The 24,977-nt window shown below is 39.3% G+C and overlaps 2 protein-coding genes and 1 non-coding gene across 3 annotated transcripts; all 3 read left to right on the forward strand.

The window, feature by feature from the left end:
* The first annotated feature begins 606 nt into the window (after positions 1-606).
* Positions 607-6,993, forward strand: LOC141770758 (proton-coupled zinc antiporter SLC30A1). The gene is made up of 6 exons (XM_074640605.1): positions 607-748; positions 3,172-3,747; positions 4,504-4,824; positions 5,473-5,747; positions 5,922-6,109; positions 6,430-6,993. Exons 2-6 carry the CDS (start codon positions 3,180-3,182, stop codon positions 6,740-6,742), a joined length of 1,665 nt encoding a protein of 554 aa, XP_074496706.1. The 5' UTR covers positions 607-748; positions 3,172-3,179; the 3' UTR covers positions 6,743-6,993.
* Positions 6,994-10,313: 3,320 nt separating this feature from the next.
* Positions 10,314-10,400, forward strand: trnastop-uca (transfer RNA opal suppressor (anticodon UCA)). The gene has a single exon. It is a non-coding gene; the product is annotated as a tRNA-Sec (tRNA).
* A 2,345-nt stretch (positions 10,401-12,745) lies between these two features.
* On the forward strand, positions 12,746-17,915 carry mrpl28 (mitochondrial ribosomal protein L28). The gene is made up of 6 exons (XM_074642123.1): positions 12,746-12,885; positions 14,209-14,518; positions 16,413-16,565; positions 16,649-16,783; positions 16,944-17,030; positions 17,444-17,915. The coding sequence occupies exons 2-6, from the start codon at positions 14,234-14,236 to the stop codon at positions 17,537-17,539; spliced, it is 756 nt and encodes a 251-aa protein (XP_074498224.1). The 5' UTR covers positions 12,746-12,885; positions 14,209-14,233; the 3' UTR covers positions 17,540-17,915.
* The last annotated feature ends 7,062 nt before the right edge of the window (positions 17,916-24,977 follow it).

Consider the following 24,977-nt stretch of genomic DNA (forward strand, 5'->3'; position numbering starts at 1 on the left):
TGGTTGAAAGTCTTGTGTTTGTTTTCCACCACAGCTCCCGCCCGTCCTGAAGGGACTCCCACGCTATTATACTACGTCTATTGCTCCGACCATCAAATAACGCCACGGGTGGGTTTACATTGGAGTTAGTGTAAAGCCCGGTTCATCACATACTGTTGCTAAAGGGCGTCTCTGTGCGTCTCTGTGCGTACATATTTTTAAAACCAAATCAAACACCTAACAAAGGCTGACCTCAGCTGCTCTCTCGGGTGTGTTTCAGTGCAGACCTCACCTCCCCTTTTATAGACTCTGGCCCTTGCCTGGGCCAAGTTATAGACTGCCTGTTACCTTCCCTTCCACATCAAGGCACAGTCTTTTTATTAAGACATAACCTTATGACCTGCTTATATAGTCCTGACAACACTATGGGAATTTAATTAGTGCAAATTAGCTTCACATGAGCTGCTCAGAGAGTGTGTGAATGATGGGTGGGCTTTGTGATCGTCCACTGAAGGTATTTTCTCCCACCAACCCGCTGAGGTGGTAATGCAAACGGGGATGACTGAGGAGAGGACGTTAGCACCCGCCCCACCCCCTCCTCCACAGCTCACATGACTGCGATTAGAGCAGAGGAGGAGTGTGGTGGGACAGAGAGAGGGAGAGATGGTGAGCACCATGAATGACATTTTTCTGATTTCGGCGCACAGATCACATCCAAGGATTTCCACTTGTCTTTGATTGCTGGCTGAGGGTCGTCCACTTTTCTGGGGTAATTTGACTTTATACTGAAGAGAAAATTGTTGACATTTGTCTTAAATTTTGATTCCCCAGTTCTGCTTGAGCAAATAGTTTGTTGTGTGTTACATGTACACACTTTTTCATACAGTCATTTGAAGAAGAAGAAGAAGCACTGTGATATTTTGCTGAAGTAAAAGTAGTAATACCACAGTGTAGAACTAAAAGTCATGCATTTCAAAATGCATCAAATTACTAATACTCAAAATACCAAAGTAAAAGTACTCATTATGCAGAATGGCTAATTTCAGAATAATATATTATATTTCTGGATTATATTTACTAACGCATTAATGAGTTCATTACTTTAATGTCGCAGCTGGTGAAGGTAGGGCTAATTTTAACTACTTTTAATATACTGCTGTGTAACTTGTGCATTTCCTCCCGATAAACAAAGTTTTATCTTCACCTATATTAATACATAATTATTTATTTGTTTATTATATTTTGCATTATGAATCTGAATAAAACTAACTTTCAACTCAAGTTATTAAATCAGTGTAGCGGAGTAAAGAGTATAATAGTTGCATTTGAAATGATGGACTACATGTATGGAGTTGCAGAAAATGGAAAGTAAAGTACAAGTACTTCAAAATTGTACAGGAGTGAATGACAGTCCAGTCAGGCTCAGTCATGCTGTGGCACACCGGTGTTGTTAATTTTAAATGAATATTAAAAGCAGCGGTGGAAAGTAACTTACATTTACTCAAGCACTGCACTTAGGTAAGAGGAACTTACTTGTATTACTTTATACTTCTAATCCATTACATTTCAGAGGGAAAGATTATCGTTTTATACCTGACTACATGTATCTGACAGTTATAGTTTGCAGATAAAGATTTTACACATTAATCTTATGAGCAATGTAAATTACCCGGCAGCATGAATACACCATAACTAGGTATCTAATCAGTAAAGACAGCACAATGGTTCACAATGTGTGAACTGTGTGAGCTTATGCAGCTAACATCCTGACCTTGACTGTATGCAGCTGCAACGTCCAGTGTTGCTCAGAGGAGCCTGGCCGATTTCTCTGTTAAGCTTTCATTTTATTTTCTACGTATCCAAAAAAATTGTTTTCTTTTTCAAGAATACACGGAACACTGCACATATAAGACAATGTTTCTAGAAATACAAAGTGACAAGAGGGGAGAAAATGCAAAAGAGTTTTTAAATCATATTTACATCCATGTTTTTTTAACCGAACACAAAGAGCATAGTGTCGAACATGCTATATAGAGGCTGTAAGTGTTTGTGTGTGTGTGTGTGTGTGTGTGTTTGACTGTACTGCCGTGCTTGTTTAAAATATGCCTGTTCAAAACGGGCCGAATGCTAGGCCTGTGTTCATACAAATGACTTCACACTCAGCACTGCGCTTCCTTGGGTCCTCAGCAATACACCTGACATAGTTGCGTAACACCAAGTCGCGGCTACTCGAGGTCAGAAACATTGTGGAAATACACTCTGGTTCAAGGGGAAAAAACACACCCAAGTCGTGGTTACTCACGGTCCGAAACATCGGTGAAATACACTTAGCGGAGGTAATTTCCAAATAGGAGTATTAGTCACCTGCTTTGACATAACCACTGTAGTTATAAAGTAGAGCATGGATTTAATTAGCGGAGATATTTTGCTGGTGGTAAAGTTACTAGTGTTATAAGTTAGCATCAAGTCATACACCAGGGAAATATAGTCTTACTCACAGGGGTAAAAGTAAGTCCCGGTTTACTCACAGTCACAACGGTGAAATACAGTCGATCCTGCTTCCAGTTGGCTATCCACTGGTGTCGACTCCAGGGAAGAAGGATGATTAACTTAGTCTGCACAGTCCTGAAGCCTATTCGCTTGTTTATTCAAAGTTCATTTTATTGAATGTGTTGCGTGTCCAAATTACACCAAATTCGACAAAGCACTTCCTCGGGTCCCCAGCACTACATCCACTAAGTGTGAAGTAGATCGGATGAACAGTTCTTGAGATTTGCGGAGGACATACCCACAGACAGACAAGCGGACAGAGATTCCTTGCTTTAAGGCCCTGACACACCAGGCCACGGTGAGCGAAAGTGGTGCGAAAATGATTGGCAAATGATGCTTTGTTTCATGTCGGCCAATGTATCAATCTTGATATGCTTGCTTGTATATCCGTCGTCCTTGGTCTTCCAGTTTCCCCTTTTAAATGACGAATACCGCTACCTGCTGGTGTGGAGCGTTATTTCCTCTCACACAGGTGCGAAGCGTACGTGCTAGTTGGCCGTCAGCTGTATTCTTTGCGGTGTGTTCAAGTGCAACTTTTTGGCCAAGACACAGTCGACTTTCATTGCCGCTAGTATTTTGATGGTGGTTTGGTGTGTCTGGGCCTTTATAGTTAGGTGAAGTATTCTAATGTGCGCTTCTCAGTTGCAGGTATGAGGGTGCTACACTGGTGCATGCTGGGAGTGACCTTCCTGCTGCTGGTGTGCGAGGTCACCATCAGTCAGCTGTGCAAGTCCCTCATCACCTTAGTGGATGGTTTCCACACGCTCTTCATCCTCGTGCGTATGGCTCTTCCTCCTCCTCAAACGGCAAGCATGAAAAGAACTCCGCTCTTCTCTTTGGACTCCTCTCCATCTCCTCCACATAATTCCTCCTCCACTCTGCCAGCAGAGTCCTCCGTCGAATCTCAACCTGGGACCCAGGCTGACGGGTCTTCAGACTGCGGCGTGGCCTTTACCAGCAGCAGAATTCAGCCTGTAGGGGCTTTCATTTCTGCTCTCCTCCTGACCTCTCTGTGTATCTCTTACTTCCTGGAAATCATCAGCTTTTCCCTGGAGCCACACCCAGTGCAGCGCCCCCTGCTGCTCATGGTGGTCGGCGCCGTCAGTCTGCTCCATAAGATGCTGGTGGTCTGGCTGAACTGGGATCGGCTGCAGGATGAGAGGGGCGGGGCTGACAGGCAGCCAAAGACCGAATCTCACCTTGAAGTAAACCGCAAAGGTAACATTACCTAGAGATTACATGTTGATTTTGAGAGCTGATACACAAATATAGAGTATAACAATATGTGGTATTGTTTTCTAATAAGGAATATTTATTATTAATGATCAATAAATCACTTACAAATGCTTTTTAGATCAGTTATAAGCCATTAATAACAACATTTGGGTTGCCAGGTTGTGGCTGCAGTTTATCCTCCTTCCAGTTTTTAGTCTTGATGCTAAGCTAAACTAACGGGATGCTCGCTGTAGCTTCACATTTACCACACAGACGTGAAAATGGTATGGATCCTAGTGTGATTTTTACAACTGAAATCTGTACATGTGACATCTAGTTTTAGCTCGATATCAATAGATTATCTGATTAATCTAATCTGAGAAACAATAGTTAGCTGTTTAATCTGTGATGACCACACTTTTACATGTACTTCACTGGATTTTAAAGTTTAATGACGTGTATTACTGCATTCTGGTGGCTGAAATTCATTCATTTTGGAGAATGTGAAATTTGTTGCAGCTCACAATGATGCATGAGGCAGAGCCCCTCTCAAGTTAGTCATGTCATGTGAAAGCACGTACTTGTTCTGGCATTATGTAATAATAATCTTTTACTACAGAAGAATTAGTGTGCCTGACCAGGTGATGATATTGCTCTGACAGATTTCACTTTGAAGCAGCAGCCAAGTGTATATTCAGCTGTAAGGAACATCAAACAGCGTCCATGTTTGTTTTTCATTCCTCTGTTCGACTCCCACAGTCTTGGCTGCAGAGGAAACCAAAGGCCAGGCTGAGCCGGGGCGAGTCCTGGGTGACGTTAGCCACGTCCAATCTGCCGTGGACGGCTCGCTCCACAATGGGGCGCTTGTCTTCTGTAACCCGGGGACCTCCAGCGTCCCTGACACTGACTCTCAAAATGCACAGCAACAGCCAGAAGTCCACCTGCATGCAGCAGCTCAGCAGGACAGCAGGGACTGTGACGCAGCCAGCGGCGCTACAGATTTGAAGGTTTGCAATTGGGAGAGTTATTCAGAAGACATCACAGAGTTTTCCAAAGACAACACCTGCATTGGACATCTTGGTAAGAGAATTTAGCTCATTGGACTGTCACCTTTCTCACTTTAGTGTCCCGTGGAAAAAGAGCCTCATGAGAAAATATTGTGAATTCAATGCACACATGTAAATATTAGTGTGGCCAAATGAAATTGCCTATTTGCTATGGGGTGAGGTGTGTTTTTGCAGGTGAAATTACAATTTTTACATGACCATCATTGGACGTCGATAAAAGAAACGTTTCGTCGACGTCCAATGATTGTCGTTAAAACAAATTTTTAAAACTTGAAGGAACAGTGTGTAGCAATTATGGGGATATATTGGCAGAAGTATGTTGTAAGTATGTTTTCTTTAGTGCATAATCTCCTTAAAATAAGAATTGTTGTGTTTTCGTTACCTTAAAATGAGTCGTTCGTCCTGACGGAGCCCGCCGCCATGTTTCTACAGTAGCCCAGAACGGACAAATTAAACACTGGCTCTAAGTAGGGATATTCGCGTTTTCACGTTTTCACGTCAGTCACCATAGTTCTCCTACATGCTTGGCACATGGGAGAAGTTTTAGTTGATTGCCATCTGCAACCACACCTCTAGATGCCGCCAAATCCTACACACTGCACCTTTAAGTTGAAAGTTTACATATCTGAAGATCATGTTTTAATGTTTTCTACCCTTTCAGATGGTCAAAATGCATCTAATACCCCAGCCTGCAAGTCATCACTTCACATTGAGAGGACTGTACCAAGCAGCCGTTGCCCAGTCAGTCTCCTGTCGTTCGTCGTCGTCATTCAGGGTATTTGTACCTCCCTTCTGGCTCTGGTCAACAGCCTGGTGATGCTGCTGATCGGTCCACAGTGCCTGCACAGCTCTGGAGCCTGTGGTCTCTTGATTTATCTGGATGCTGGCCTCTCCCTGCTGGCTCTGATTACGCTGATTGCCACCGCTGCGCCACAGGTCAGTGTGTTTTGTCATGCCTTTTAGTTTAAATGTTGCTTTCAAGCATTTAGCTGAAGCTCTTATGAAGACCAAATTAAGACTTCAACCCACTAATAACAATAATACATATTTGCTGCAGCTGTATCCAAACCCCTATCCTGTTTCCGTTGTTTCACCGGTAAATCTCTCCAGGTGCTCAGGTATGGGATGCTACTGCTACAGTGCACACCTCCACACATTTGTGTGTCTGATCTTGGACGGAGGATTACGAGCGTCCCTGGGGTGCAGGCTGTGCACGACCTCCACGTCTGGCAGTTAACTGAATCATTCACGGTGGCCTCGGTCCATGTACACTGCCATGCTGGGTTTCCAGTGCACAGGTGAAGTGGAAAAGTTTGACTTGTGTACCTGCACGGTGCTTCTAACTGTTTATAGTATGGCTATTGAGGAAAGGCACGCTTGGAAAGAGAGGAGTGAGCGTAGGGGTGTTCAGTTGGTTGCAATCTACAACCTCACCTCTAGATGGCACTAAATCCTCCACACTGCCAGTTCCAGCTCACACTGAGTGACAGATGTGGTCCACTAATCATACTCACATTGATTTTTATAGATTCTAGTGTCTGTTACTGGCCGGTTATCATAAGTATGTTTTTTGTCAAGATTAAAAATTCTATATTTTACACATTTCACACATGTCCAGGTGTGCTGATCTGATGTCTGGGGTCAGTAAGGTGCTGCAGAGTGTAGGAGTGAGCTGCTGCACTGTTCAGCCAGAGTTTGCCTCCTGCTCTGGATCCTCTGCAGGCAGTGAGGGGGACGCCTCCCCCGTCGTCCACAGAGAGGACCCCTCCCTGCCTCCTCTTCTGACCTGCAGCCTCGCCTGTGGAAAGGCCTGCGCTGGGAATATGTGTTGCTCTCCTGTGGTGGAGGAGACCAGGAGCCTTCTGGCACCACCAGCTGGGGAAACAAAGGAAGAGCCTCAGACACTGGTCATCGAGAACACCTTCCTCTGACTGAAAAAACTGCACTGGAGGAAAATAAATGAACATATGTAAAGATCATGGGGAAAATTAACAGATTTGAAAGTGCTCTCCTAAAACACTGTTTGTACGTTACATGAAATGTTCTGTTAGTTTTATGACATGGTGCTGCACCAAAGATTTTTATTACAACATCAAGTGAGGCATTTCTTCTTGCGTTGCTTCGTTTGTACCTGGATGGAACCTCTGTATTCTCTTCCATGTATGTATAAAACAAATAACAATACTAAAGTGTGTCTCTTTTTATTTTAAGATAATATAAAATTGATCGCAGTGTCACAGCAGCAAAACAAAGTAGAAGAACAAATGCATGGGTGTTTCTGCAACTACGGGCGATTTTAAGTCCCAGCAATGAAATTTGGGATTTTTGTTAAAAATGTTCAGTGCAATGCTTGATAAATACATACACAGTGTTATTACCCATCTTGATATGAAAAATAATTACTAACGTGTATTAAATTAAAATTAAATTAGATTTTAAAAAATGTATGAAGCATTTTATGGGTCTAAACACCACTTTTCTTCATGTCCCATAACTGTGGTCTCACTGTTGAGATACGTAAAACGTCAAATTCATTTATAATATGACATTATTTCATATACATATTACTTAACACCATATTAAATCATACAAACAAAACAAATACCATAGTAAAATAATAAATAAAAATAAATAGAGGAAAAAGAAAAAAAAATAATAGAAAAGGAAGAAAGAATATATATATATATACATACACATATAATTCAATTCAATTCATCTTTATTGACAGAATCGAAGTCCATTAGAAAACATACAACACAAACAACAATACATACATTAAAATAGAAACTGCCACTTTTTATAAAAGACAGTTATACCAATGTTTCCACAGGGATGACTGGTATCGTATAACACTAAAACAAGGATTTGACAGGAGCATGATAATGGCGTTCTGAGAATCATTTAGCCGACATATAAATGTATACATCAGGTTTCTCAACAGAGCCTGGAATGTGTTGACACCTGCATTACAGAACAGTTCGCTTGCACTACACCACCTGGGTTTCTTAAGTAATATCCGCATGCAGTCATTGTAGGCAACCTGAAGCTTATGCATGCTCGCCTTTTTAAACTTGACCCACAGGGAGGCAGTATAGAGGGGAGTGCAACAGGCTCTAAAGAGACCTAGACATGATCTGAACACATGTAGAATTTTCTTGCCAACATGTTAGCTTGAGCATATAACATACGGCACTGCCTGTACATGTCGTCATCATCAGACATTTTATCTGTAATAAAGTACCCTAGATATTTTGTTTTATTACAAACACATAGCAGTTGTCCTGATAGATAAAAAGCCGGAAAGTTAAGGTCCCTATCTTCTTTTGTTTTACAGAACATGACAATACCCCATATTGGAGCATATATTCATCAGCTGTTGAAACCCAGCACTGCTAGGAGAGACAATAGCCAGATCGTCAGCATACATAAAATGGTTTACCAGGGTGTTACCAATCATACAGCCTTTTTTACAGCCTCTTAGTTGGTCAGATAATTCATTCATGTACACCTTAAAGAGGGCTAGTGAAAGTAAACCCCCTTGTCTTACTCCATTACCAACAACAAAGGGATCGGAGACTCGATTGCCCCATTTGACCTGCATATTGTGGTTCGCATACCAATATGCCAAGATTCTTATAATGCTGTCAGGCATATGACTCAATTTCAGAAACAACTTTTGGTGATTTACTCGGTCAAAAGCCTTAGATGCATTAATAAAACCGATTACAACAGAGGAGTTTTTCCTTCTATAGCTTTCGGCTACTTCTTTCAAGGCATAGATACACAAATCAGTGCCACGCTTAGCCTTGAAGCCAAACTGGTTGTCTGTGGTACCAAGATATTTACATAAACACTCTAATAAAATCTTCTGGAGGACTTTAGATACCACACTGGCTAGTGCAATTGGTCTGTAATTATCCAGGCTCCCAACCTTGCCAGCTTTGTCTTTGATGACAGGCACAAGAGTAACAGACAACAATATCTATAATCTAACTGATAGGAGTCAGCACGTAAGGCTGGGGAAGCAAGTCTCCGACACCCAGACCATCAGCACCGGTGCCCCCCCAAGGCTGCGTTCTCTCCCCACTGCTCTTCTCCCTGTACACCAACGGCTGCACCTCCAGACACCAATCTGTCAAGCTCCTTAAGTTTGCAGACGACACCACCCTCATCGGCCTCATCTCTGAGGGTGACGAGTCTGCCTACAGATGGGAGGTTGACCATCTGGCATCCTGGTGCAGCCAGAACCACATGGAGCTTAACGCTCTGAAGATAGTGGAGATGGCAGTGGACTTCAGGAGGAACTCAGCCCCGCTCCCCCCCCTCATCCTGCGCGGCTCCCCAGTCAACACGGTGGAGTCGTTCCGTTTCCTGGGCACGACCATCGCCCAGGACCTCAAGTGGGAGCTAAACATCAGCTCCCTCACCAGTAAGGCCCAGCAGAGGATGTACTTCCTGCGGCAGTTGAAGAAATTCAACCTGCCACAGACCATGATGGTGCACTTTTACTCGGCCATCATCGAGTCCATCCTCACCTCCTCCATCACCGTCTGGTTCGCCGCTGCCACCGCCAGAGACAAGGCCAGGCTGCAGCGGGTCATCCGTGCTGCAGAGAAGGCGATCGGCTGCAACCTTCCCTCCCTCCAGGAGCTGTACACCTCCAGGACCTTAAGGAGGGTAGGGAAGATTGTGGCCGACCCCTCCCATCCTGGACACCATCTCTTTCAGACTCTGCCATCTGGCAGGAGGTTAAGGTCCATCAGGACCAAAACCTCACGCCACAAAAACAGTTTTTTCCCCATGGCAGTGGGGCTCTCCAACAGCCTATCCGCCCCCCTGTGACTGTCTCCCCCCCCCCCCCCCCCCCCCCTGCCTACACTGACTCTCCCCCCTCTCTCAATATTTGCACTATCTTTATATCATGTTTATAGCTTATTTGTAAATTGTACATTTTTATTATTTTATTCTAATATTTTTATCTATTCTTTTGTTATTATACAGTTTGTCTTGCACCAACAAAGCCAAAGAAAATTCCTAATGTATACCTCTTACACCTGGCAATAAACACCTTTCTGATTCTATAAATCAGTTAAAACAAATAAAGAGAGAGAATTACATAAGTAATAGTAGTACAAGAGATAGACATTCTCTTAAACGGTCTGACCATGGACAACACCATTAAGAGAAGTACCAGTATGTGTTTAATTGTAATCCTCTATCATATTTCTTACCTGTGATGACATGTGGCTCTACCTTTTTTTATTTTCGGACAGCCAATCACAATGCGTCTGCTTTGCATAAAACAGTACAGACCAGACTACGTTTCCCTTTTTGTGTGTGTTTATTTCACATAAATATGCTTTAGGACATCCAGTAGGTCGTCGTACTTTGTATAGGAGCTCGTTGTGATGATGCAAACTGATTCACTCATTGTGACACCCTGACTCAGAACACTAGTCATGCTATGAGGTATAAGTACTTCTGACAGACCTAGTTTAAAGTGCCCGGATGAGCCTCGGTGGTCCGGGGTGCAGGCTTCAAACCTGTAGCTGCTTAGCGGCAGAGTGGTTCAATTCCACCTTTCGGGCGTTAAGGTGCCCGTTCGTCATGATTGTTTCTTTTATTTATAGCTGAACTGGATTAAATAGCACATTTTAAACCCTTAACACCAGACTGTTCGTGTTTAATTCGGTTTTATTTTCACGTTTTTCAATTGTTTACATATCCCGACTACGTCACGAAACTACTTCCTTGACAAACTGTGTCATTGCACTTCACAATAAAAGTCCAACTTGTTAAAAGCAATGAAAACAAGGAAAGTATGCAATATCTTTAAAGTTTTTAAGTGAAATTATTGTCATACTCTCGCGTGGTCTTTTTTTTAATTATTATTTATTTATTTTTTATTGTGTTTTATCTTATGCTTGTTTTGTTTAAAGGGACTATTTGTAAGATTCAGAAATGCTGCTTAACAGCAACACCTGTGGCCTTGAAATCAACGAAAGTCAGCGTCAAGCTTGCGCTTGCTCGCTCTACATAGACATGAACGAGCATCGCTCAAAACAGTGAGGCGACAGACGTCAGCTAAAACCACAATATCATTCTATATTTCAGATGCTTGGCAGTAATGTTGGCTGACCAGATGAAGGTCTCTCCATGAATCAATGCTGATCCTAGTGTTTGCTTTTCCTGCTCAGCGCAGGCTTCAGCAGCGGGGCTCCTCAACGAGTTACGTTATCGCCTCCCGACCGCAGCCGTCAGCCGAAGACACCGGCACCCGGTCGGTAACGAGACGATAACGTAACTCGTTGCGGAGCCCCGTCACTTCGCAAGACACGGAAAACCTCTGTTGGTCTGGAGGAGCTGCAGCAGTTATTTCTGCACAAACGTCCACTCTACATTCACTAGATATTCTCAGAGCTAAACTAACTCTTCTGCAGTGTGGAGTGAGCGCGCGTTCACGTCTAGAGGTGGAGCGAGACAGCGAGGACGCGCGCGCTGTCTGAGTGAAGGAGAGCAGGCAGCGGAGACGAGGCTCCGGCCACACGCGAGCGCGCATATGCGAACGCGCATGTGTGCCGACCCGCTACATTTATACGCTTAAAAAGTTACAAACAGTCCCTTTAACTTCTGTTGTCCTTTTATGTTTGGCTGGCACAGCTCTCTGTTTATGTTTTCGCTATGCTTCTTTTGTATGTAAATGTTTTTAATGTTTTCTGCTGTTACTATGTATACTGTAATTTTGAAATAATAATAAAAAAATAAAAACTTGTTAAAAGCAAAAGCATCACCCGGTGAGTGAGACCTACATCAGGAAAAGAGTATCAGATCATGTGTCAGTATATACCACAGAACTATTGGCAATATTATTGGCCCTGCAGTGGATAGAAGAGAAGGAAATAAACAACACCGTTATTGCATCTGACAGTTTTTCAGCACTTACAAGCATAGGATTTGGTAGATCATCAATCAGAACAGATATAATCAATGAAATATTCCTCATAATGTATAGGTGGAAATGAAAGGCACAGTTACACGATTCATCTGGGTTCCTGCTCATGTTGGTGTGGAGGGAGGGAAATGAACAAGTAGATATTCTGGCCAAACAAACACTAATTAAGAATATTGAATTACAAGTTCCATTAAGTAAAGTTGAGGCTAAGCCATTCATCAAGACATTATGCACAAACAGTATGGCAGGAGTACTGGGATGATCAGGAAACTGGAAGACATCTGTACAATATACAAACACATGTTGGAGCAGGGAAAAAGGTGGGCTGGAAAAGAAGGGAAGAAAATATCATCACTCGACTGAAAATAGGACACACAGGTCTTCAACCATACATTATATAGAATAGGCAAGCACCCAACTGGGAAATGCACATATTGTAATCAACCAGAAACTGTTGAACATGTACTGATACACTGCAGGAATTACAGTATTCAGAGGAATCACTTTTTACAGTCACTAAGGAAGGCAAAACATCAGGACTTTTCATTGTCAGGTCTATTGGGGAATACAGCAGATAACATATACTGTGAAATTATTCAGCTTTTAATGGGAAACTTATTTAGTTAAACGAATAAAGAGTTTTCATCATTTTTTATTATTATTATTATTATTGATTTGTTTCTGCACAATCTCCTGTCCCACACTCCAGCCCAGATGTTGACAGAAGAAGAAGAAGAAGGAAAAGCATCAAACGTTTTTATTAGCTCTTTTTCTTCTTTAAATCAAATTAAAAAAAGGATTTGGATAACAATACTGTGCTGCTGTTCAGCATTCACACAATAAATAAATGTGGAAGGAGAATTTACTTTGAAACTACATCCGCTTTACCCAGAACACACCTATTGATTGACAGCCTCTGAGAGCCAATCATCTGAGAGAACTTCCTGTCCGACATCCAATCATGTTCCTCCTCGGTGTGGGCGGGCCGATCAATGCGGAAGTGTGCCTGCTGCAGTCAGTCAGTGCATGTCCTTGCCTGCTTAATGTGGAGCTAATTTTGGGCTAACCTCGATTGAAAACTCTCCTTCTGCTGGGTGGAGGTCACTGTTTTCTTCTTACCCGGTAAGACAGACTTGTAGACATACTCTGAACGGTGTATTAGACTCGTAGAGGCTTTGTTTACATGTTTAACTGTGTTGTTAGCCTGTTCCAGTTAGCATCCTGCTAACTAGCCACCTTATGAAAGTTGTTCACCTGATTCTGTGTTTCTGTTTCTATTGATATGTGTTAGTCTGTACCAAGCAACCAGCTGCAGCTATTTGATTTAGTTTGACAGTAACTATACTATCACTTATCATGTCAGATTTATTTAGTAGGTTTTAATTGTCCTAAGTTAGATATGTATAATGGCTAATGTATCAGTTAATGCATCTATTTGTGTTTGTTTGTTTGTTTATATCTTTACTTTAAGATATATATATATATATTTATGTGTGTGTGTGTGTATATATGTGATTATTTACGAATTTGTTTGGTTAATATGCCCATTACATAAAACCTTAAAATGGTAAGAGCCCTAATTTGTTCCTGCATTTTCACCCAGTCTTGAGGCCCTGTGTTTAGCTCTAAAACCTTTAGTATTTCAGCTGATATGATGCTTACGTGGTGTCTTAAACATATTTGCGTATAATCAAATAACCAAAAACAAACTTGCACACAGCAAACCTGCAGCAGAGAAGTATTTCAGTGTAGAAACACTGGTTGGTGACTGGGACTCTGGGTGAAATGGGCAGGGGATTGTTTGTTTGTAGGGTGAACAATAAGGTAGCAGGTTAATCTGCCTGTAATTAATCAACAACATTTTTAATAATTGATTAATCATCTGCCATTTATCAAGTTAATTGCCAAACAATCACTGCTTCAGATTGCAAGCAATTGAAGATGTCGACTTGGGCACTGGGAACTTGTGATGGGCATTTTCCACTGTATTGTGACATTTTACAGACTAACCTGTCAATCGAAACAGAAATAGAACGATTAAAAATCAATAAATATAATTGTTACTGGCAGACCTAGAATTTATTACTTGGTCTGATCGGGAGACAAAATAGTCAGTGTGTCATGAATGAAACTAAGAAAATTAGAAAACCTTTCCATTTGTAAATCGGTGATCATAAATCTTGCTTGATAAATGAGTAAAACAGCTTAATAGTAAAATTAATAATTTTCTTTAACTAAGTCCTTTAATCATTTCAGTACAAATCTCTAGTATAACTATGAATAATCTTTGCCACCATATAAATGCAACTCGCCAAACTTAGGACAGAAAGGGTCCTCCGTTTCAGCTCTGACTCAGTTAATACGCTGTGCAGTGAACCACTGATTTTCTTATTGATTTCCTACAGTAACTGAATAACAGTGATTCATTCTTATTCTGTCTTTCAGATTTGACTTTATAGGACCGTCTGTTATGCCTTTTCATAAATACCCCCCCAAAATCTGGGAGGCCTTGAAACTGAAGCAGGGCATCTATGCTCGTCTCCCCAAACACTACCTCAAGTCCCTCGAGCAGAAAGATCCCAAACCTGTGCATTGGAAGAGTCTGGGAGTCCAGTACCGAGCCAACCCAACGACGGGTCAGAAGGAACGGGTGCAGGATGTCCCGGTGCCCATCTTCTACCCTCCACAATCCCAGGACAGCCTGTGGGGAGGAGAAGGCTGGATATCAGGCTTCAGATACGCCAACAATGACAAAGTGAGTCTCTAGGAAGAGGATTGTCTTTCTTTAGTTGTGCTACAGTTTGTTGATATGACATGGTTATCCCATATTGCACCAGGTATAAGCTTCCAGCTGCTGTAGATTAACATCCAATTCAGGCTTTATTAGCATATTAGCCCCTTAGACCCTCTGCTCGCTGTCAACTTCACTCTCTTCATGTTAACCTTTCAATAAAGCAGAAAATCTAATTTGGCCTTAGTGAGAATTCAAATCAAATATCTTGTTGTAGCAAAAGGGTTATAAGTTATGTTTGTAGACAAATAAGCAACTGTTAATGCCATCTTCCTTTGAAGTGTGCAGTATTATATTATCACTAGGGGTGGAGAAAAAAATCGATTCACCTATGTATCGCAATTTTTTTTAACGATTTTGAAATCAATTTCTTTAATGTCAAAATCAACATATTTGCTTCATTTGAGTCTATGCGGAGGTAGAAGGAAGTTACTGCTTTTATTGTTGTAGTCAGAGTAACGTGACGTCATATCCTTTCCGTATCCGTCAACCAAAACAAACTGCAGAAAGTAGAAAACGGCGAAGGGTCTGTATGGATACAACTTGCACCCTCACATTTTAAATCCAACGTTGTAAACACACAAACAGTAAAGTATGGAAACACTTTGGGTTTCACACATTACCAGAAAAAGCAGAGCTAGACATCACGGCTAAAGCTGCATGCTAACTCTGTCATGGACAGGAAACGTTATCGTATTGCGGTAACGTGCGTTCAAGCCAGGCATCACTCTTATCTCCGTGGTCAAATCGGCTAATGTTACAACTGTAGAGCACCCATATACTGACATTTATGTTAAATGCATTAAAACGGCCCCGATGGAGCTGATCATGGATGCATACAGAGAACGGAGCTGACGGGAGAGCTAACAACAGACATGGCGAAGTTAGTGGAAGTATACACGTGCGACTGACCGGTTTTCAAAATAAGGTGTTAACAAAAGGAACTGTATATACAAAACACATATATGGAAATTGATGAATTATATTCACCAGTAGTTTAAAACATTACATGCCCCTTATAAATTAAAAGAAAATACCACTAATTTGTGAGGGAAATGTATTAATGAATAATTCCTGACAGTGACTGATATATTTGACTTCAGGACATCTCTGATTACATACATGCTGAATATCAAACATTCTTTCTGTATTAATTTAGATATTTTCCAAAGTAAAAGTCCCTAGAAGTGTATGATTCAACTTTTTCCCATGGTCTAGTGTTAAAAAAGGTAAGGTAACAAAAATCGCAATAAATCGTAATATCAAATCGCAAGACTTGTAGAATCGCAATACATATAAAATCGGCACCAAAGTATCGTGATAGTATCGAATCAGGAGATAGGTGTATCGTCCCAGCCCTAATTATTACAATACTTAAGTATAATGTTTGTTTTGTTTTTTTAGATTCGAAATTTCCTCATATGTTGCAATTTAGAATGTGTTTTGAGTGCAAACTGAAAATCTCTCGATACACTAATATATAAAATATATAAAATATTTTTGTCCATTAAGAATTTATCCTTAAAAATACATTATAAGGTATATCAAGTTTTCACTTTGTCCATCTCACTTCTCTGTCCGTCTTTTTTATTGCTGTAAATGGGATTGTCGAGTGGACACTCAACAGCACTGTCTTAGATATCAGTATAAGTACAATATTATTTGTATTAAGTTGTGTGTTCACACATTCCAGCTTTGCTGAATGTAAATATGTGACCTAAATAAAAAAAAATCATTGCATATTTAAAATAATTATTGAAATGTATAAATATGTGACACTAATGCCCAGAAGACATTTAGATTTTTTTTGACACACGTAGCTCAAGACATCATACTTCTGAATTATCTCTTTCTGTAGATGTCGACTCGTCTGAGGAAGACCTGGAAACCACAGCTGTTCAAGAGAGAGTTGTACAGTGAGATCCTTGATCACAAGTTCACCATCACAGTCACAGCACGCACTCTGGACCTCATCGATGCCGCCTTTGGATTCGACTTCTATATTCTCAACGTAAGAGATCGCTACCTCTGTGTGACAAAATTATATTTTCCATCTGGCTTTTTATATGACTGTAATCATCCAACTCCCATCAGACATCAAAGGAAGACCTGAACTCCAAGCTGGGGATGGACCTGAAGAGGGCCATGCTGCTTCGCCTGGCACGCAGAAACACAGAGCTTTACCCCTCCGACCCCGTCAAGAGAGAGAAAGTCTACCACAAATTCAAGGTGGGTGGGATGTGTTCAAGTCCACTGAGTGATACTAAATGTTGTGGGAAGCAATGATTAAAGCTAACCTTGATGTTTACCCGCTACTGTACAAGAGAAGGAGTTGTGATTAAAAAAACAATTGACATGTTTCTTTTTCTGATTCATTCTCTCTGAGCAGCAGTTTGAGATCCCCGAGGAGGAGGCGGCCTGGTTGGGTCTGAGTCTGGAGGAGGCCGTGGAGAAGCAGAGGCAGCTGGAACACAAGGTAACAAAGTCCTCAAAACACGACTGCTTGAAGCTCACCTCATTCAACTGTTTTATCTCACAACAGAAATAGAAATTCCGTAGGTGTTCTAGTTTCATATGATACCAGTATCTTCACTCTAGCTTTAAAACTGATCCCACTACAACCTAAAAATCACAAGTTGTGTTAAACAAATTAGTGCATTATCTGCATTAACACATTATTATCGCGTTAACTGTGACAGCCCTAATAAGAAATGATTAAATTGGAAACACAGCGTGCAAATATCTTCGATTTTTGATGAGAAAGACATTCTTAAAAATCAGGGAAAGGGATTTCACATCTCTATCCCACCTTAACTTGAAAAAATGTTGATTTGTAATGATAACACCGTGTACAGTCTGTGATTAGCATGTCCCTACTCTGTCTCTCAGGAGCCGGAGCCTCTGTTTAAGGTCTGTGTGGAGGAGCTGGTGGAAGAGCTGCACATCCAAAAACTCTCGGAGCCACACCTCATAGAGAAGAAGTAACGATCTGAACCATCTGAGCAGAGACAGAGGCAGCTTTTCAGACTGAAAAATGAAGTAGGTTGAACTGTCAAGCTTCTCCAGATGGTGGTGTGAGTCACCAAGTTTCTGTTTGTGTGACATTTTTCACCCGGGAGAACTTATCGCAGTTTCAACTTTCAATTTCGATTTGGGAGCGACACAAAGGTGGTAGAGACACAAATGACGAGGTCATGTTGGAGTAATGCTTATTTATTTCCCCTTGCATTCAAGATCCATACATAAGACATTTAAGGAATTAAAGGAAAAGCTTCCGTCAGTGTAAATACTCCGACCAGCTGTGATATCAGGCCCTTGTACAGGATATCTACAAAATAAAAGATTCACTTTTTTTCTTAAACCTTGTTTCTGTTCTCCAATAATTATTAAATCACTACACTGATTATATAATTCTGATTTACTGCATTGTTTTAGGTGAGATGACACTATGAATGGTTCAACATTTTGGGTAATACGCTGAATTGCTTGCTTTTAAAATGTAATCCATCCAGTACAAAGTCATAAGACACAATTGTAAAAGTAAAAAGTAATACCACATTGATACTACTAAATACTGCCAAATAATAATGTGTCATAAGTGATACAGTTTCTTACTCCAGTTGGTAGGGAGGGTAAATATGCGAGTGGTATAAATCTTTTTAACAGTGGTGGAAAGTAACTATGTACATTTTCTCAAGTACCGCACATAAGTACAACTTTGAGGTACCTGAGTATGTCTGTTTTGTGCTACTTTATAGCTTTACTTCACTTTAAAGGGAAATATTTTACTTTTTGTTTCACTACATTAATCTAACAGCTTTAGTTATTAGTTACTTTATAGATTAAAATGTTACACACACAACCTATGAACACTCTACATTATCATTAAAATGCTGTTTATATGCATCAGCAATAGTAATCAAATAATCATATATGTAGTAATATAACTCTACTGCATGATGAATACTTACTACTGACACTAATAGCAACAATATTTCTGTACTTTTAATTAAGATTTTGGATGCAGGACTTTTACATTGTAGTACTTTTCATCAACTCTCTGCAAGAATGCAAATAAGCATATTTTCTAAAATGTTGAACAGTTTCTTTAAGTTTCTAAAGTACAAGTTGAATATGTTTTACTAGAAGATGTATTGTAAACCAAGGACATGTTATTCTGTGTTTTCCCAGTAGATGGAGCCAAAATACTTTAAATGAGTAAAGTCGCCATTTAATAGTGAGACATGGTTTGTTTGCCTACGTTGGTTTATTAAAATCAAGACACAACTTGAGAACTCCAGAAATGAATCAAGCACATACAACTGCAGTTAAATGTGTTTACAGTTCCAAAAAACTGTGAAAATACTGTTTTCTCAGCATTTTCTTGTTAAAGATGATAAGTTATACTACCTTCAAAACAAACATTTGTCGTAATAAACCACACATCTGCCCATGAAGACACACTGATGCAACAACCGTCCTTATATGGTGCTTGAGTTGAGTTGAACTACGAAAAAACAGCCGTTTCTCGTCTGGTTTCGCTTTCAACACCTCTGGACCGATATGTGACAGTTGTATTTGTGATATGTGGCTTTGTGGTTGCGACATGCTATTATGGTAAGATGGGGAGTCCCTACTGGAGTGGGGACTCCCGTGGGTGTTGTAACTTGGCAACAGTGGAAAATAAAATATACCTGACTCCTGTAAACAGAAAGATTCACTCCTTATATAGATAAACCTCAATCTGGAATTACCCTGTTCATATTGTGCACATGATTAACAAATCATCCAAATTAACACAAAGTCTTGCCAAATTTGGAGATTTTAGAGGAACATCTGGCTGCTTCATCTTCACTCCCCTGAGATAAATAAGGCTTCAAATTTTGACTTTTGGTTCATTTTGAATCGGGTTGCAAAGATTTGTTTGTGTGAAAGTGCCATCTATGACCCCGGCCCACGTATGAGCTGCCTTCCAGCTAATCATTAGCCAATAACTTCAATCTGTAGTTTCCTGTTGCAGATCATTTATCTCTCATTCCTATTTGTCTTTACTTGTGTAAATATTCATCACGGTAGTTGCTTCCTTATCAACCCCCTTTCAAGTCCACCTTTGGCCAAATATATTTTTTTATGGTTTAATGTTTAGTCAGTACAACCAAGTTAAATTTTAACTTTAGGGATGGCAATGTAGGTCAGTCTGGCACGTTGGTCCAGACTGAAATGTCTCCACTACATATGATTCATACCTTTAGTTGTAGATTGATATGGATAATAAAAATATTATCAACCAATAAATGATGAGGTATTGTTATAGACTATATATAGACTCCTAGGGGGAAATTCACAACCTACCCAGCAATAATTAAGTAATTAAAATGAGCCCCACCTTTACCAGCTGCAACATTAAAGTGATGTTCATATTAAAGCTGAAGTCGGTAACTTTGAACAAATATGATAAAAACGTTATTTTTACAAAACAGTCACTATATCCTAACAGTAGTGCATGAGACAGATAATCTGTGAAAAAAATCATGTTCCTCCTGTGCTCCTAATGACATTTGCAAGTTTCCACCGCGCCTGAACGAAAACAACCAATCACGAGTTTCGCGGACAGTGATTGACAGCTGCTTTAGAGACCGCTTGGCTCTGATTGGTTGTTTTCCTGCTGTGCTGAGAAATCTTGTAAATGCCAATAGGAGCACAAGAGGGACATGATTTTTTCCACAAATATTCTGTCTCATGCACTACTGTCAGGATATAATGACCGTTATGTAAAAATAAAGTTTTTATCATATTTGCTCAAAGTTATCGACTTCAGCTTTTAATGCATCAATAATTATAATGAAATAACACATTATTCTGAAATGGACCAGTCTGCATACTCTTACTTTTTACTTTTGATACTTTAAATATATTTTGATGCCAATACTTTTGTACTTTTACTTAAGTAAACATTTGAAAGCAGGATTTTTACTTAAGAGTATCTCTACACTGTGGTATTGCTACTTTTACTTAATTACAAGAGCTGAATTATTCACCGTAATGTGTTATTAATCAGTAAACAGTTGTAATCACTTGGGTGTGTCGCCCAGTGGGTGTGGTTTCAGTGAAAGCTCCTTTTTTAATGACTTTATCTGAGAGATGCAACTGAAAGTTAGACCTCCACCTTCACACATCTGAGGTTAAAAACCGTTTGATGATAATTTCTATATAAGATCGTTTCCACCACACATGACTCATCCTGTCTGCTCAGTTTTCCCCAGAGTCTCCACAAACCAACAGACACCTAATTGAAAGTTGAGATTCATGCCTGCTGTTTGAAACAGGTATTACCAGTCGCGGAGGAAGTATTCAGATCGTTTACTTACATTAAATAAAAGTACTAAAACCACACTGTAAAAATGTTACAAGGGAAACTCAAGTAAAAGTATGTAAGTATAATCAGGCAAGTACTTAAAGTGTTAAAAGTAAAAGTACTCAATGCAGAAATTTTTTCCCTGTGACACTCTTATATATTATATCATTAGATCATTATTACGCATGCATTAATGTAAAAGCAGGATTTTACTGTAATAGTTGGTTGAGGTGGAGCTCATTTTTAACTATTTTATATAAAACTAATGATTATTTTGATTATGTATTCATCCGCTGATTATTTTCTCCATTAATAAATTGATTGTTTTGGTTTGTAAAAATTCTGAAAATAGTGAGAAATGTTGTCTTCACAATGCTTGATTTGTCCAACCAATAGTCCATAGCTCAAAATCATAAAACAAATAAATTCAAACTATAAAAAAAAAAAAATAAAAGTAGCAAATCTTCACATTTGTGAAGCTGTAACCATGAATTATTTTTATATGAAAAATGTCTTTAATGATCAAAATAATTGCCAATTAACTTCCTGTTTCTCCACTAACTGGCTAATTGTTTCAGTTTGTCTATACTGTTGGGTTTAATTTTTAAGAAAACATCATAATTGATACACTCTTTGTATGTTTTATGCACAAAAATCTTAATTTGTAAAGGAAATAGCTCAAATGTTTTATCGGCATGAAAGGTATAGTACAACAGTACAACTATAAAGGGACTGGTACTCTACATGTTTTCAACAATGTTATCCTAGACCCATATTTTGTATATAAGTATAGCTGACAAATAATTGTAGTGAAGTAAAAAGTACAATATTTCCCCCTGAAATGTATGTGGAGTAGAAGTACAAAGTGCCATGAAAAGAAAATACTTAAGTTAAGTGCAGGAACCTCAAATGTGTACATAAGAACAGTACTTGAGTAAATGTACTTAGTTCCATCCCACCACTGGGTATTTGCATAATAACAGGAATACTTCATCAGATTAATTCAATAACCACAGTGAATGTATCCGGCACTTTACTTAACTTTGTTGCCTAATCATAATTTGGATCATGAAGTTGCTGTAACCTTTGGACATGTTGGACAAGTATAGATCACGACTGTGTTGCAAGAACACGTGAATAAAATAAATATACAGTCCCTTGAAGTATTTTAGTGACTTGTGCTAGGACAGCTAACCCCCATGTGACCATTTCAATGTCTTTTTTAAGTGCAGAGTCTTCTCATGGAAATAATCATTTTAATAATGAAGACATGGGTCACGTTCACAGTTGTCTTAGATCACAATTATCAATTTCATAGCAAATCCACTTGATTTCCATGGAGTTGTTAAACATTGCTTTACTGCAGAGCATAAACTTTGCCATAAAGGAACAATTTGATATTTTGAAAATAAAAGTTATAAAAGTTATAAAAGTTAGATGAGAAGATTGATACCACTCTTGTAAAAGAGTGGCACTGATCTTCTCATTTAACTCTCAGCAAGAAAGCGAATATGTCAGTACTGTTCCTTGAAATTTTTGTGGATGCCACTGTCCTAAAAACTCTTCTTCTGATGGGATCACACCAGCCACAACGCCAAATCTGGCCAGGGTATAAAGTTGGCAATGGCCCCTTCCGAAGATCCTATACCCCCATACTTCCGGCGCCCTTGCTCGGACCACGCTCATCTTCGAACTTGGCCTTCATTTTCGATCTCAACTACACACCTGTAAAGTTTTGTGACTGTGACAGAAATAGACACCTGGTAAAATACTCAAAACTACGGAGCCCCCCTAGACCCCTTGGAGAATTGTTTTATTAATTTGTGCCATTGAGTTAGTAACCCGTTTCCTCAAGTTAGTAACTCGTTCCTTCAAGTTAGTAACTCGTTCCTTCAAGTTAGTAACTCGTTCCCTCGAGTTACTTCATAGTGCACTTCTTCCAATCATTCCTGACAGTCCACACATTGCTACGGATCCCCCCTAGATGATCTACTTCAGTAAAGTTGGAAAGATATTGACAGATTCAAACTTCCTGGATCAATAACTCATAACCGAAACGTTGTTAAAACTCAAACAACGGCTCTTTCTAACCATAGTAAGGTAGACAACGAGCAACGACAACCTAAATTTAATCAAAACGAGCCGTGTTCCGAGCTGGACACATTACATTGGTCTCCATGTATATATTAGTTAGAGTTACCTAACTCGAGGGAACAAGATACTAACTTGAGGGCACGAATTAATAGAAATTTCCCCTGCGGTCTAAGGGGGCTCCGTACAAAACCACTTTTCAAGACCACATTTTGCCATGATGACACACACACAGACTCACAAGGGGAAAACAATACCAACCACACAGTGTCACGGCTTTTAAAAACTAGAGTTGTATAGAAATAAACCTGAAATAATTCTGAAGTAGGCCAACACTTCCTGTATCTATTACAGCCTTGCTTTCTTTAATTATATCTTTATTAAACCACCACTTTTCAGATCACCATGTTACAACTGATAGTGTGGACCAGACAAGTCCAGACAAATCACAGCAGCAGAGTATGGTCCTATGGTCAGGTGTTACCACTTTACAGGAAATGATGTGTATCTCTTTACACAAGGTCGGAGGCCCTGGCAACCAGCCCAGTGTGGAGTTTCCCAGCTTCACCTCAACTAAAAATAACAGTGTACTATGTCAAAAAAGTAATAAAAAAGTCATAGTATAGTATAGAAAAAATGATGGAAAAAAGTCATGGTACAGTATGTCGAAAATGTTCACGAAAAAAGTAATAATATAGTATGTCGAATATTTTTATTAAAAAAGTCATAGTATAGTATGTCGTAAAATTTCATGAAAAAAATTCATAGTATAGTATTTAAAAAAAATTATGAAAAAAGTCCTAGTATATTATGTCGAAAAATTTCATGAAAAAAAAGTCATACTAAAGTATGTTGAAAAATGTCATGGAAAAAGTCATATAGTATGTCGAATATTTTTATGAAAAAAAGTCATAGTAAAGTATGTCAATAAAATGTATGAAAAAAAGTCATAGTATAGTATGTCGAAAAAGTTCACAAAAAAGTCACAAATTAGTTTGTCGAATATTTTTATTAAAATTGTCATAGTAAAGTATGTCAAAAAATTTCATAAAATTAAGTCATAGTATGTCAAAAGAATTTCATGAAAAAAGTCATAGTATATTATGTCGAAAAATTTCATGAAAAAAAAGTCATGGTACAGTATGTCGAAAAATTTCATAAAATTAAGTCATAGTATTTCAAAAGAATTTCATGAAAAAGTCATAGTATGGAAAAAAATGATGGAAAAAAAGTCATGGTACAGTATGTCGTAAAATTTCATGAAAAAGTCATAGTATGACAAAAAAATAAAAGTCATAGTATTGTACATCGAAAAAATAAAAAAGTCATGGTATTGTATGTCAAAAAAGTCATAGTATAGTATAATAAAAAAAGTCAAAGTATAGTATGTCGAAAAAATAAAAAATTCATAGTATTGTATATTAAAAAATACTTACTTTGTATGGATTATAACTTTAAGTAAACATGCAAAAAAATTTGCTCACAAACCTAATTTAGACAGAAATTTTTCAATAAAGTTTAGATAAGTGTTGTTAATTTCCCAAACTGTGTCAATCTATAAAAAGTGGCGTAATGAGTTTCCCAAATGCCTAAACATGTGGCATTACAAAAGACTTATTGAAAACAGTTTTTAAACTGTAACAGTCACGTTTTTGAGAATAAAAAGGCATTGTGTGCCGTTAAGACGCTGCGACCACAAGGTGTCTGAAAACTATAAACAACAAAGGACAACTTTCAGCTGAGCGTTTCTCTCTAATTTCTTGACAAACAAGTCATTCAACATTGTGTTGCTACATTACTGACATTTAAAGCTCTGATGTGAAAATCAAAAAAAACATCTACTTGTTGTTGCCAAGCTTCATTGTTTTTATAGGTGAGCAAGCAGGTCAGGAATGTGTGTAGGCCGGCAGATGAAGGTCACATTCATAAGTGCTTTCATCCCTTTGTCACTGCTACAAATCATCACAAAGGCAGTAG

This window comes from Sebastes fasciatus, chromosome 7 (assembly GCF_043250625.1).
Source record: "Sebastes fasciatus isolate fSebFas1 chromosome 7, fSebFas1.pri, whole genome shotgun sequence".
In the NCBI taxonomy this organism is placed as follows: Eukaryota; Metazoa; Chordata; class Actinopteri; order Perciformes; family Sebastidae; genus Sebastes; species Sebastes fasciatus.